Here is a 13,777-nt window from a genome sequence, read left to right as displayed (position 1 = left end):
GAAAATCTGTCTAAAAAGTTAATAATTATAGGGGCGCCTGGGTGGCTTAGTCAGCTGAGCGTCCAACTTCGGCTCAGGCCATGATCTCACGGCCTGTGAGTTCGGGCCCCACGTCGGGCTCTGAGCTGACAGCTCAGAGCCCGGAGCCTGCTTCGGATTCTGTGTCTCCCTCTCTCTCTGCCCCTAACCCACTCGCATCCTGTCTCTGTGTCTCTCAAAAAAAATAAATAAACATTAAAAAAAAAATAAAAAATAAAGTTAATAATCATATTTGTGTTACAACCAAAAAAATAAAAACACCCACATCCTTAGCAACCCTTTAAAAAATCCTAGCTAAGGAGCAGGGCTTTAAAGGGAGCACTGCCTGTGGGGACAGCGGTGGGGGCGGGGTACTTTCTGGAGCAAAGGCAGGACACGTGGTCTCAGACCGGCCCAGGAAGTCTGGTGCTGAGGTTGCACTACCCCAGGGAAGGCACCCGCTGTGAGTGTTGGCCCTTCCCGCGCAGATCTCAGATCTCGCCTCTCTGGCTTCGGGCAGCATCGTGTCCAGCTGGCGTCTGCCCTCCTACTCACATCTCACTCTACTTCCTATTTGGCTGAATCATGTCGGAAGACTCCTGTCTATACTGCAAAACCCCCTCTGAAACAATCACCACTCCTGAAATAGTGGCGGAAAACCTGAAAGCGAATATCTAGTTTTCACTCAGGAAGAATTTCATTTCATCTTATGCAGCATTGGTTGTTTCCATCATCATCGGAATGTATAGTTCTCCTAATGTTCTGGGGTTCTTCTCCTGACCAGTGGTGATCAGGTAAATACATAAGGAAAGGGCCACGCTCTGAGGGAGCTGGTCGAGTTAAGGCCGTATAAATATTTAGGGCCGACTATCTGTCCTGTCTGCCCCTACTAGGCCCAGTAACGTTGTCTTCCAGCTGAGTCATTATCGAAAGGCAGGCAGTAGAAGAAAGAAGGGTCAGGGACGCCTGGGCGGCTCAGTGGGTTAGCCATCTGACTCCGGCTCAGGTCATGATCTCGTAGTCCATGAGTTTGAGCCCTGCATCAGGCTCTGTGCTAACAGCTGGAGCCTGGGGCCTGTTTTGGATTCTGTGTCTCCCCCTCTCTCTGTGCCCCTCCCCTGCTCACAGACTCGCTCTCTCTCTCTCTCTCTCAAAAATAAATAAACCTTATAAAAATTAAAAAAAGAAAGAAAGGTCATACAAGGGGCGCCTGGGCGGCTCAGCCGGTTGAGCCTCCGACTTTGGCTCAGGTCATGATCTCACAGCTCGTGAGTTTCAGCCCCACGTTGGGCTCTGTGCTGACAGCTCGGAACCTGGATCCTGTTTCAGATTCTGTGTCTCCCTCTCTCTCTGCCCCTCCCCCGCTTGTGCTCTGTCTCTCAAAAATGAATAAATGTAAAAAAAAAAAAAATTTTTAGAAAGGTCACACAAAATAAGGAGGTTTGCTTTCCCACACTGATAAATAGTCACAAGGCGCTAACGCTGTGCCGATCCCAACCACCTCTTCTTTCTTTCGAGGATAGATCGGCCGGGCCTTCTCAACGTGGGACACATTGAGAAAATGCAGGAGGGCATCGTGCACGTGCTCAAACTTCACCTGCAGAGCAACCATCCAGACAACATCTTCCTCTTCCCAAAGCTCCTGCAAAAAATGGCAGACCTCCGGCAGCTGGTCACCGAGCACGCGCAGCTCGTACAGGTCATCAAGAAGACGGAGTCTGATGCCGCCCTGCACCCGCTGCTGCAGGAAATCTACCGGGACATGTACTGACGGCTGCGAAGCGAACGGCGAAGCGCGCGGCTCTCCGAGGGTCTTTCCGAGGCGACAGCCCTACCACGCGAGAAGCGGGAGCCATGCCCACTTTGCACAAATTCCTCTGTTCTCGCCTTAGAGAACGGGACGAAAGCTCTGGTAACCGGAACCCTAGTCCGCATTTCTCTCTCTCTCTCTCTTTTTCTTTCACACCAGGACTTCTCAGAGCGTGCCAAGTACTGAAAAGCTGGTGACAAGTGGCTAAGATGCAGTTCTTGGGAAGTCAAGGGGAGTGACGCGCAGCGGTCTGGCTTTGACTCACCCGGTGTTAGTGCAGATTTCTTCATGTCGCGTTAGCAGTTTACTGTCGGATTAACTGGTGACCTCGACATACGTGGTCGGCCTTCTCTTTTCCCCACCTTTTGACTCTTGTGCTCCTGTATCGTTTTGAAAACTAATCGGCACTTTTTAACTTTTATGATCCTGTAAATCTAGAGGAACCCAAAGGTTAGGTATGTAAAAAGCGGTAAAATATTTATTGGGAAGGTGTTAATTCTGTGTCCCGCGTTTGAGGAAAGACAGCTTGCTGGTTTTTAATCGGGGGATTTAAAGTTTCCGAGATATGCCTGATAAGCCATCGGGATGCAGCGGCCGGTTGGTTTTCGCTGTCTTTGTGGTTGTAGCTAGTGCGCAGCAAAGGCCCGTTTCCAGGTTTGTGTGGAAGATCCCAGGAAGCCACGTCCCAAGACCGCCCCTGGGCTTGACGGCCTGCCCGTTTCGAGCTGGCGTCTGTGGGCAGCAGGAGCAACACAAAAAGAAAGTATGTCAGGCTCTCTGTTCCTCTGACCTCTGTTTCCAAACCTGAACCGACCGAGTCAGGTTGTCTGGGGGCCACGAAAGCGTTTTCAGGAGCAAACGGTCTGTCGATGTTCCTCTGAGCCCTGTGTGTCAAGGCAGCTCCTTGGTCTTTTCCTGTGTCACTTTTTCAAATGGGCAGCTTTATTTTTTTAACCCTTGGTGAGAGCAGCTGCTCCCGAGAGTGGAGAAAATGAGGCAGACACGGGCCAGGGCAGGGGTGGTGGGGGGCACCTGGAGAGTGAGGGGGGCAGGCACAGAGTCCTTCGTGTGGTAGCTTTCCCAACACCTAAAATACTTATTTCAGCCTTAAAGGTCATTTCTCAACCTCGGTCTGGTTAGGAAAGCAGTGTTGATCGTGGTTTTTGTCTAGAACATATGGACCTGGAAACACTCTCTCTTTCTGTCCACCATGGAAGGTGAGCGTCCCATGGGAGGGTGTGCGGCAGTCCCCGCCCTCCAAGCCAGGCCACGCCCGGTGGGGGGCGGGGACACCGGCCACCTCTCCTCCCAGCAGCACTTAGGACCTGGTTGTGCCCTCAGCGCCCCTCCCCCTCTGTCTTTAGAAAATGTGGCTCTAGCGGGTCGATGCTATTTGCTGTTGGAAGAATGATCAGGATTGAAATTGATCAAGTTCCCAAGATCGGCACCCCGGGAGTGCAGCCACAGAGAGGGCAGCTGAGGTTTCAGCTGGAAAAGGCAAACGCTACAACGGGCACGTCCTTTTCAGAATTAAACGTGAGTGGTACTTTTCACTTTTCACTTTGTGGCAAGATCCAATTAAAGGATCTGTTGGAAGCAAGTAAAAGTATTTCCACATATGGATGACACCAGTCAAGAGGTCATCCGGAATCAGAAGGGAGCTCAGCTTCGAGTCAGAGGCGCGTCCGCGTCCTGCCCTAGGACGGGGCTCCCTGGATCTGTGGGGCCAAAGGGCCGTGGCTTGTCCACAGGTTCAGGGACAGAGGCTACATTCCGATGCCAGGTCCTTGCTGCCTCTGTTGACCACTGGCCTCTCTCCTGAGGTGCCCCAGATAGACGCTGTTCACAGACGTGGCCTCGGGAAGTGAGCCTCGAGACCCAGGCTTTCAGAAGAGTTGCTCACACCGTCTCTACTTTCATGAAACTTATTTTTGAAAACTCCTTATTTCATGCATCCTGTGGCGACAGGCTGACAAAGCCACGGGTCCTGCGTTCCTAGCGTTGGCGAGCATTTGGCACTCTCGGGGCCCAGCTAGACTCCCAGCCACGTTCCCGGTGAAGCCACAGAGGAGGCCGCGGAGACCTCAGCTCGAAAGCCACTTGAACTCGTTCACGTTTATCACACATTCGTTTTAAATAACAGTCACTAATCGCCACTCAATATTTTGGGTCACCTATTGAAAAGTTTCTCAGACCACTGACAGTCAGATGGACAAACTGTTCACCAGTTCAAAATACTGTAGCATTTCCAGTAGGGGCTCTTTAAACTGCATGCGGTGCCTGCTGGGTTTCAGTTGACGTCAGCGTGAAGTTCAGTAGATGGGACCCAACAGGTTCAAGAAGCCTCAAGCCAGAGCCCGGAGCCCTTCCTCTCCTGGTGGACTGGCCCACGGGGCGGCTCCCCTCTTCACCAAGCCACAAATGCCAAACGCCCGGGAGACCACAGGATTACGAACGGCCTTTGCAGGGCTGACAAGGATGAACCCTGAGCCCGGGAGCCAGCCAGACCTCTCCACCCGATTCCCCCAGCGTCCCTCCTCCTCTGCCTCCTCGGCAGGTCCGGCCGGGCGTCCCACGCGCTGAATTCTGCCCCTGCCACCCTGAGGGCTGCGCGCGCCCGCGGCCGTTTCGGCGAGGCCCAGCATCATCAAAACCAGGGTGCTGGCCACTGCATCAGCACGCGGGGGAATCGCCGGAGCGCCAGAGAGCTGCTCCGTCCTTCCCGCCTCGCTCGAGTTTCCTGCAGCCTTCCTCAGACTCTTGGACGAGACGCATTGAGAGCATCTTCCTAAAGAGTACGTATGCGTCTACACGAGTAAGAACGTGAAGTCCAGGAGAAGAAACGTGGTGCCCAGGGCGTTCCAGAATGCCCGCAAGAGCTGTCCCTGTGGTCAAGGGATTCTTTTCGTTTTCAAAGCAAGAACGTTTCTTTCCGGGTTTTGGATGCATTTCTTACTCTGGGCCGTCCAGAACTCTAAGGAAACGAGCAGCCTCAAGGGCCGTGTGGCGGTCCCCGAGACCGGGCAGCACCCCACGATCTGAGCAGAAGCTCGAGGCACAAGTACAATCCTTGGCTTAACGTCTGATGAGAAGTAAACTGTCCATTCAGCCGCTACTGTTTCCCCAAATCCACAGCGTAGCAGCTACCTCAATGAGCTACATCAAAAGGCACTCTTAAAATTAAGGTGCATAAAACGCGTGGGGTCCTTCTGAAGCATCTGGAGTCAGGCTCACCTTTCTTTGCTTGACTGCGCACAGAGAGATGGAAGGTTATAGCTTTCTGAAGGCACTCTTGTTGTTTAAAGGCAGCCTCGGAGATACACGTGTGCAGAAGTTGCTGCCCCGTTTAGCGGGACAGAGTTTGAGCATAACCCGGGTCTAGGAGACATGACAAAGGTCACTGCCTGCATTGACCTGCCCCGCCGAGGGCCTCCCCTCCGCCTGAGCCTGCTGGCTGCCTAAGCCTGTCAGACGAGGGTGGGAGGAGGTGCCTCCGAGCAAACCTAGCTGGGCCGTGACTTTCCAAGGGCTCACCCCTGGTAGGTGCACCTGTGTCCCTGTGCTGACTCTGGGCCTTCCCTGCCTCTTGCTCCCTTCTTCAAACCACAGTGGCACCAAGCACATTTGATACTTAGCCACTGGATACGTGATGGTTTCCTTGTGTTGACCCAGTGGCCACACCTGTCTTTGCAATGTCTTACGAACTTGTGTTTAAATAGGGGGTGCACTGTTTCAACCAAGTCCGGTGCTCTCAAGACCGACTGGGCCACTAGCCTGGCCCTACGTGGGGCGCTTCCGGGGAAGCAGGGAAAGCCAGCCACCTTCAAAGTGCCTCTTCCCCGTGTGACCTTTCAAAGCTCGGGTCCCACTAGGAAAACATGCCCAGCGCTCATGGCCCACCACCTACGGCATGGACCTTTACCGCCCGCAAAGCAGGCTCCTGCAGCCTCCAGCTCCCAGCCTCTTGAGGGGCTCAGCGGAGATCATCCCAGGTTCAAGTGGAAACATCTGGGCTCGGGGTGAGGGCCGCCTGGCCTTGTGCGTCTTTGGCCTCGGGTGTAGCAAGCACACTTCACCTCCTGCCGGCCACTTCCAACAGGCAGGGTGGCCTGACCCCGTCCTCCCCTGCAGGTGTTCCTGGAGGGGTCACCTGCTTAACGCCTTTAAGTTCATGGCAGTGATGTCAATTCAGGATGGCAGGGACATTCGACTGTCTGTGCACGTCACAGACTGAGATCGGTGCCACCAACTGAGGGCTATTAAGCGTCCGAGGAAATTTTTTCCACGTAGCCAGTCTTCACCGCACTGGCACTGCCCGGCACTTGGCAGCCCCAAAGCCAGGCTCTCTGTATTTGTTCTCCTTTTTTAAAAGTGGCCCGGCTTCTCCTAACTCTTGGTCCAAGCTGATTTATGGGGCTCCCCTGCCATTTTTTTTTTTTAACGTCTTTTATTTATTTTGAGAGAGAGAAAGTGTGCAAGCAGGGGAGGGGCAGAGAGGGAGGGAGAGACAAAGAATCCCAAGCAGGCCCCATGTCAGCTCAGAGCCCGATGCTGGGCTCGAACTGATGAACTGTGAGATCTTGACCTGAGCCGAAATCAAAAGCCAGACGCTTAATCAACTGAGCCACCCAGGCGCCCCTCCACTGCCGCTTTAATAGGGCTCAGGAAAATGGTCATCGACCCCCAACCTGCCAAACACACCAGAGTAAGAATTAAAGCAGTGAATTTGGTCAGACTCGGGGTATGGGAGGTCCATTGCATCATTGCATTTCTCTGGAAACCACTGAAAGTTTTATAAGAGGAAAAAAAAAAAAAAAAAAAAGACAATCTTCATGCTTTAGTTGAAAGAATTACACAATTCTTTCCATTGTGCTGTTTTCGTGGAATGCGGCAGGGTGTCTTAAGCTTCAGTTTGGTGGGGTGGGTTGAGGCTCGTAAAAAAGCTGTGGCCGTGGCCCGCGTGTCAGGACAACGGGCGAGAGGCTGCTGGCCGGGGTTACTTGCACGGCCCTCGGCCAGCTGGGGCCCTGGGGCGGTCTTCTCACCTCTAGAGCGGGGCTCCCAGCGGACCACTTGCCTCTCCACATTTCAGTCTGAACCAAGAGAAGTGCAACCGTTTCCCACCCACCTCAGGAAAGGGGGGACCATAGCCCGTGGCCCAGCTGACATGCAAACAGCCACGCCCTGTCGGAACGCTGCAGAAGAACACAGACCAAGCTGCATCCACGTTCCGTGTCTCACCTTGACTGGAGCGACCGAAAACATCAAGGACCCCGGTGGCCCCGTAGCTGTTAAATGCCTCATTTGCAAAAGCAAACAAACAAACAAACAAACAACCAAGAAACAATTTTTTTTTTTTTTTTAAACATCAGAGATAATATTAAGACCTGGGTCAGAGTTTTCCATTTAAAATGTTTGCTAGTTTAGGTCAAGTGTGAAAGGCTTCCCCACGTGCTTCTCCAGAGAAGGGAATGTACCAGCCTCCTCCTCCTCCCTCACCCTTCTCTCACCCAGCAACCAAACTTCATTTAATACGATCAACTGCAGTATCGCGCCAACCAGGGCAGGGACACGCCCTCCACCCTGAGCCCTGCCTCCGAGGGCACGAGGGGAGCCCCAAAGTGGGGGCATGCGGGCCACTGAGTCTCCTGGCCCAGACGGGGTCCCCCGGCCTCCGCGTGGCCTCTTCAAGCAGGGAGATCACGCTCCAGGCCCAGAAGACAAGTGCGTGACCAATCTTTTCAGAGTAAAATCATTCACTTTCGGAAAATATCTTCCCTTTTAAAAAGCACAGATGGCCTGTTCCTGTTTTCAGGCCTCATAAAAAACGTACCTCACGAAAGATGAATACCACTCAGTACCCTTTTCAGTAAGATTACGGTATTTGTGTTTGAGTATCGTTATTTTTTCTACACTGTACGGGAAAAAGAACCATATTGATAGCTATATCTTAAATACTGTGATTCAAGTTTTTTAAAAATCTAGTATAAATATCTTACTAACTTATAATCATGCGTTTAATGACAGAGATTTGGGATCTTTTGAAATCAGTATTAGTTGACATACTCTTAGCAGCCTGGCTCTTGAACCCTACTGGAAGCACAAAGGAAGCCGGAACAGAACAGCTGAGATACAATCGCACACACACACTCACACCGCCGGTCCTCTCTCCCGAGCCACTCGGAACTTACTTCCCGCGTCAATCCGTTCCCTTCGTCTTACCCCACATGCGTGAAGCACAAGCCAGCGGACCTTCACCGTCTCTACAAGCAAGGCTGCGCGAGACCCAGGCCACAGGTCACTTACTCCTCACAGCAGTGCCTGCCGAAGACCTGAACTAATCCGGTGCAGTAAGTAGCTGTCTGTTCTTCAGGGAATTATTACCTGTGGGTTTTTACCAAAGAACTTGGGCAATCTGAAATATTCTGATGGAACGTGTGCGCCGGCTGCTTCCCTGGCAGTGCCCACATGGGCCAGCCCGAAGCATAAACAGAAACCACAGCCCCCACGGCACTCCGTGTCGTTTTCAGTGCCTTGGCAAAGCTTCGTGGTGCGTACCCCCCGCCCCTGGGATCCACAGGGCTGTTGTACCGAAAGCCGAGGGGGAGGGTGACCCACGCACATCAGCACATCAGATGGGTGCAGATTTCCAAAGCAAGACTGAGCTTGGTTTCTTGGTGTGTTTATCGTTACCATTTTTAGGTGCCTTATATTCCCCAAGTATTCAGGGGCGGACAGACCCCTTGTTGTAATACTAGACAGGAGTGGTTCCAAAGCAGACCTTTTAGAGCAGGTTCTGGTGTCCTCTCTGGCTCTGGGTGGAGCATGCAGGGCCTCAGGGAGCAGGGGTGTGCAGAGAAAAGCAGAGGTTATCTTCCTAGTCACGTTAACGGATAGTGGTTCCAAGGAATTAGAAAATGGCTATAAAATAACTTTAATTTCTAAAAATCTTTGGTCCTCTTCTTTTTTTCCTGCTAGGAGATTGAACTGATCACATATATTGATTTATATCCTGAGTTTGTGGGAACGTACAGGTTTGGAATGTCCTACTGTAAGACTGATGAATGTAAGGAGTTAATTTCAGGGTACAGCGTTGCCTTAATGGTTTTAAAGAATAAAACTATTTTTTAAAATTATTTGGTGAGTTTTGAGTGATGCTGTGAGGTGGACGTTCAGCTTGAAAATTCCTGGCCGTAGCATCTGCCCTCAGCCCAGGACAGCACCCCGCTCAACCCTGCACCTGCACAGGGGCCTTCACCTGTAGCCTTAAGTCCTTCTTCAGTGGACAGCATGGCCCTAGAACAGTGTGACCCTGAGATGACAGCCATTTATCTGACATAACATGACATACGGGGAGCATCTGAAACAAACCCAGTGCACAGATCAGCCAACAAAAGCTCTTTTTCCGTTCTCTCCTCAAACACGCATCTTCCATTGTCCCGGCCGGTGAGTTGGCCTTGCGGTACTTACTAGGTGAGAGCGCCCCGTTCTGCCCTCTGAGAACCACAGAGGCTCACACATGGTTGAGTGTGTCACCGCCTGGGGGCCGGGAGGGCAGGGGTGCCCGGGGCAGCCTATAGCCCACTGAGGGCTGGTGCTGAGTTCCCTGAAGTTTCCAGAGCAGAGTGAGGGAAGGGAAGGCGGGGGAAGGCATTCCTCTCCCTTGGGCTGGAGCCAGAGCCTGAGGGGACTGAAAAGGCTGGAAGTAGCAACACCCAAGCCCCACTCCACACCAGATCCAGAGTGCTACGGAGAACAGCTGTCCTGCAAACGTTTCAGGGGAAGGATTACTTTCCAAAACGTTAACTGGTTGTCTGGGTTTTTAATTATAAATCTAACACATGATCGAGATTAAAAACATGTTCTAAGCATCACAAGGGTGGGAAGTGAAATCCTACTGTCCCCAGGCCCCCTAATCTCTCTCCACACTCCCGGGCACATTCCCACAGGTCACTGTCCTGCGTGATCTGTGTGAACGCTCACTTCCGGGGACGGGAAGCGGGAGGCCCCAGCCCTCCTGCCTCCAGGTGAGCAGGAAGGGACAGGTGGCCTGGGCCAAGACAGGGAGCTTTGTCCCTTGGCTTCTGTGTCCTCGGGGTTGGGCAGAGCACCATGTCACCTGGAGGCAACTCCTGGATCTGACGAATAGTGCGAAGGGCACAGGGGGCCCCTAGGGGGCCGCGAGTGAGCAGGAAACAAGCCAGGAGATGACCCTGCAGGAAGGCCTAGAGCCCCAGGTCCGGAAGGAGAGCAGAGGGGTCAGCAGGCCCAGCCCTGGCTGGCTTTGTGCCAGTTCTCAGCCGTTGCTCGGTTCCTGCCCTGTGGTCTCCACGTCGAGGGCGGCTCTGGACGGGGCTAGGTCTGCAGGAGGTGTGGTCTGAGGTCAGCCTTCTGAGGGCCTTCTCCGCATGTCTCCCTGTCCTCTTGCTGCCGCAGGCTGGGCCCCAGCTCCCTCCAGCTCCCAACGCTGCCCCTGATGGCCCCGAAAAGGGCTGGGCAGAGCCGTTCCCAGCTCAGCCCCCTCCCTGGCCCAGGCTGCACTCATGTCCTCGAACCAGGCTGGCTGGCAGGCTTCTTTGACGGACCTTTCCTTTTCCCCAAGTCTTGCCGAATTTCCCAAGGGAAGGCATCGATGTTCTCCTGGACGCAGGGGAGGCAAAATCTCTTGGAATAGAATAAGCTGCACTCCTGAAAGAGCAAAGGGGAAGGGTGGGGCTGAGCGCCACAGAACGGGGAGCACGGAGCAGCTCCTCCCCAAGCCCAGCCCTTTGCACACATGGCGGTGGGGGAGGGGGGGTGACCAGAACAGCACAAGGGAGAGCAGGGGCTGGGGGCCGGCCAGCCCCCTCCAAGAACGTGGCCACCACCTAAGGGGAAAAGACGGAGGAGAGAGGGGGCAGGAAACACACCCAGACCCTTCAGGCAGTGGGGTGTCCGGGGGTTTTGAGCCTGCGATAATCACCCACCGAGGCCGGCAAAGGCGACAAAGAGAGAGGCAATGCAGGCCTGGGTTAACCAGGGTGAAAGAGGCGGCATGGCACAGAAAGACTCTGGGGTCTGCCCTGCTCCGTCACGGTCAAAGGCAAACAATAAGCCGGAGCAGAGGCCACACCTAAACAGTCAGAAATCCTAGATCCCTCCCTCTCCTGGTTATCGCACGAGTGGGACACAGACTTGGTAACCACCAGTGCTGGGGGCAGCACCGCAGACCGAAAGGGCCACGAGCAGGTGGCTGGTCTGGGCAGGAGGTCACAACCACGGCCATTCTCCCCTGTGCCCGTCCTCCGTCACTGAACTACAGAGACTCACTGCCCAGGCCCTGTCCAAAGACTGCTTTCCCAGCCCCTTCTGCCACTGGGTGTGGCCACGTGGCAGCTCTGTGCCACCTCCTGGTCACGCCCTTTGAAGGAATGGGGATGTGCTCCCTGTCTCTTCCCGCTGGCGGGAGCATAGGTACGATGGCAGGAGCCGCAGCAGCCACCGTGGACCCAGTGGATGTGACGTGCTGAGTGGCAGCAGTGTCTTTCCTGCCGGCATCACCTGCTCTGCACTCTTACACGTATGGAAAATAAGTGAATACGGTTTGTCGTAATCATGCCACTGTATTCTGGGGTCTCTGTTCCAGCAGCTCAGAGTGTGCCTCAGCTAAGACAAGGCTGCCCTTCCTACAGTTCTCAGGAGAGAGCTGTTCCCGGTAAGAGAGAGGACTCACTTGTCACTAACAAACTGTTCCATCAAAGAACACTGGAGACTTCGGAGACCACGTGGGGCACCCTCTCCTCTGCTCACCAAGGGCAGCCCAATTTGCAAGCGTGGCATTCAAGGCTTCTCGCCACCTGGCGCCGCCCCCCTTTCCGGTCTTCATCTCGCAGCTTCCTCTCTCCCACTGAGTCCTCACCAGCCGCCCATCTCCAAACACCCCAGGCCTCTGCCTCGCGGAGGCTTCCTCCCACCCCGTCAAATCTCATCACCTTGGCCTTGCAGGGACAGAGGCTGTTTAAACCTTGTTGGCACTTTGCCCCCTGGCAGAAAGCCCAGGGACCCCTCTACTGCCCGTCACTCGGGTTACGGGGGCCGCACTCCTCCACCTCCCTCCATCCTCGGGTTTTCAAACAACAGGCTCACCACCCTGGTGGACTGGGCCCACTCAACCTCTCCAAACCTCAGTTTTCTCATCTATCAGATCAGTATAATACGGTTTTGCCCAGCTAGGCTTGGGCCAGATTGAAGGAATCTGCACTGGTAAAACAGGCCCCAAGCACAGGAATGCTCAAGAATGCTCCAGAAAGCACAGTTCCTTCCTCTGGAAGGTCCCGCCAAGAACAAGTAGGAAGAAGGTCACCGTCCCACGGAGAGAAGAACAATGGCCACCCGCATGGCTGGTGCGGGGTGGGGGAAGGGCTGTCAGCCAGCACGGAGACCCTGCGACTGACCCCAGCCCGCCCCTCTGCCTGTCTGCTCACTTCCGTTGGCTGCAGGACCCATCCATAATGAGGTGGCCTCCAAGAACCCCCCCGGCCCCCACCGAGTGACTGGAAGGGCTCCTAGGATCACCCAGCAAGGAAAGGCGGATGCTCACGCCGACGTCAGGAAGGCTCACGCGTCACCTTTCCCACACTCGTGCATGTGGGGTCCCGGCCACGGGGAGGGAGGGAAGGCAGCCCCAGCCCACGCAGCTTACCCACCGGGCCCACACACACCAGCCGGCTGCACAAACTGCACTGGGAGCCAAGGACCAGGAATCTGCCCTTGTCTGAGGTGAAGGGGTCCTTCATGACGTAACTCTCCTCCAGAAGGCTGCAGGACAGGAAGGCAGGTGTCGGTCTCCGGGTTAAGGGGGGTAGGAAGGGGCCTGGAGGTTCCGGAGGAGCTGGGTGACCCCTCAGGACACTCCTGAAGTGTCCAGAGCCCGGACAGGGATGGACCTACAGCTCAACACCCAAGTCGTGCATCACACTCAGGCTGGCACCAGCCAACAGCTCCGGCCAGGGGGCCTGGGGGAGGGGGGGGCTTCCGTGGCCAGGAGCCTGAAACGGGGTACTCACACGACAGACTGGGTGTCAGGGGGCTTCTGCCCCACGTAGCTGTATGGGGCTGTCAGGGCACAGAGCTGGCACTTAAACACACCCAGGGGACGGTGGTCTGCCTCACACTCCATCTGCAAGTTCAAGAGACAGGGCGTGTCACCTGCAGAACCAGGAACTGTGCTCATCCCCTAAGCCTCCAGCTGCGTGTTTCTTACCGAAGACCCAGGACACTCCTTACAGACAAGGAACCTCAAGTTCAAAGTAAGCGGACAAAGTCAACACAAGTTCGCGCGAGTCAAGGCTCTGGGCGATGCTTCAAGCCTCAAGGGACTACAGAATCCGCTCCGCCCCTGGCCATTTGAGCCCTCTTTATCTCCGACAGTACCTATTTCCAGGTACTCGCACCCTTCGCCGTCCTGCACTTGCCCGCCTCCTCGCTCTCGCTCCACCTACAAGGCTTCCCCCCACCTCCACCTCCGGAACCTCCCTCGGGCTACTTCCAAGATTTTCTCTTATTTTTGGCCTTCGGCAGTTTGAATATACACATCTACGGGGTTTCTTTTCCGTACTGATCCCGTTCGCGCTTCTCTAAGCAAACCGGGCCGATGCAAGTCTCCCCGGGCTTCGTCAGCCCCCCCCCTACGTCCGGAAGGCGGCCGCGCCATCTCCGCCTGCCTGCCTCAGTTTCCTGGAGGGCCGCGCACGGCCGAGCCCGCCTCCGGGGAGCCTTCCCGCGTCCTCCATCCCACCCCAACGCCGCGGGCGGCCGCTCGGACCTCGGAGCCCGGGACACCACAACCTCCGCCGAGCCGCCAGCGCCTCCAGGACGCGCCACTCGCCGCCGGTAACCGGCCCGGCCCAAGGCGCTTGCGCGGCCTGGAGGCGCTGGCGGCTCGGCGGAGGTTGTGGTGTCCCGGGCTCC

General features: G+C 55.1%; 2 protein-coding genes across 3 annotated transcripts in view; one reads left to right on the top strand and one right to left on the bottom strand.

Annotated features, from left to right (window-relative positions):
* The window catches only part of PPARA (peroxisome proliferator activated receptor alpha), a 67,029-nt gene extending 65,118 nt beyond the window's left edge, over window positions 1–1,911 (top strand). Inside the window, exon 8 of the mRNA XM_040490547.1 lies at window positions 1,542–1,911. Within this exon, the coding sequence (XP_040346481.1) occupies window positions 1,542–1,789 (248 nt within the window). The 3' untranslated portion in view covers window positions 1,790–1,911. The remainder of the gene's footprint in view (window positions 1–1,541) is intronic.
* A 7,719-nt stretch (window positions 1,912–9,630) lies between these two features.
* On the bottom strand, window positions 9,631–13,721 carry CDPF1 (cysteine rich DPF motif domain containing 1). Of its 2 annotated transcripts, none has more exons than XM_040490545.1 (4): window positions 13,425–13,721; window positions 12,874–12,986; window positions 12,514–12,625; window positions 9,631–10,516 (listed from the first exon to the last, which is right to left on the bottom strand). In XM_040490545.1, exons 1-4 carry the CDS (start codon window positions 13,518–13,520, stop codon window positions 10,370–10,372), a joined length of 468 nt encoding a protein of 155 aa, XP_040346479.1. In that variant the 5' UTR covers window positions 13,521–13,721; the 3' UTR covers window positions 9,631–10,369. The 2 variants fall into 2 exon arrangements, with proteins under 2 accessions (XP_040346479.1, XP_040346480.1); XM_040490546.1 differs by having other exon boundaries at window positions 13,632–13,718.
* Between the last annotated feature and the right edge of the window lie 56 nt (window positions 13,722–13,777).

This window comes from Herpailurus yagouaroundi, unplaced genomic scaffold (assembly GCF_014898765.1).
Source record: "Herpailurus yagouaroundi ecotype Mexico unplaced genomic scaffold, PumYag 182, whole genome shotgun sequence".
Lineage (NCBI taxonomy): Eukaryota > Metazoa > Chordata > Mammalia > Carnivora > Felidae > Herpailurus > Herpailurus yagouaroundi.
Note: the sequence above shows the minus strand (reverse complement) of the source record. Positions and strands in the feature narration are given on the sequence as shown.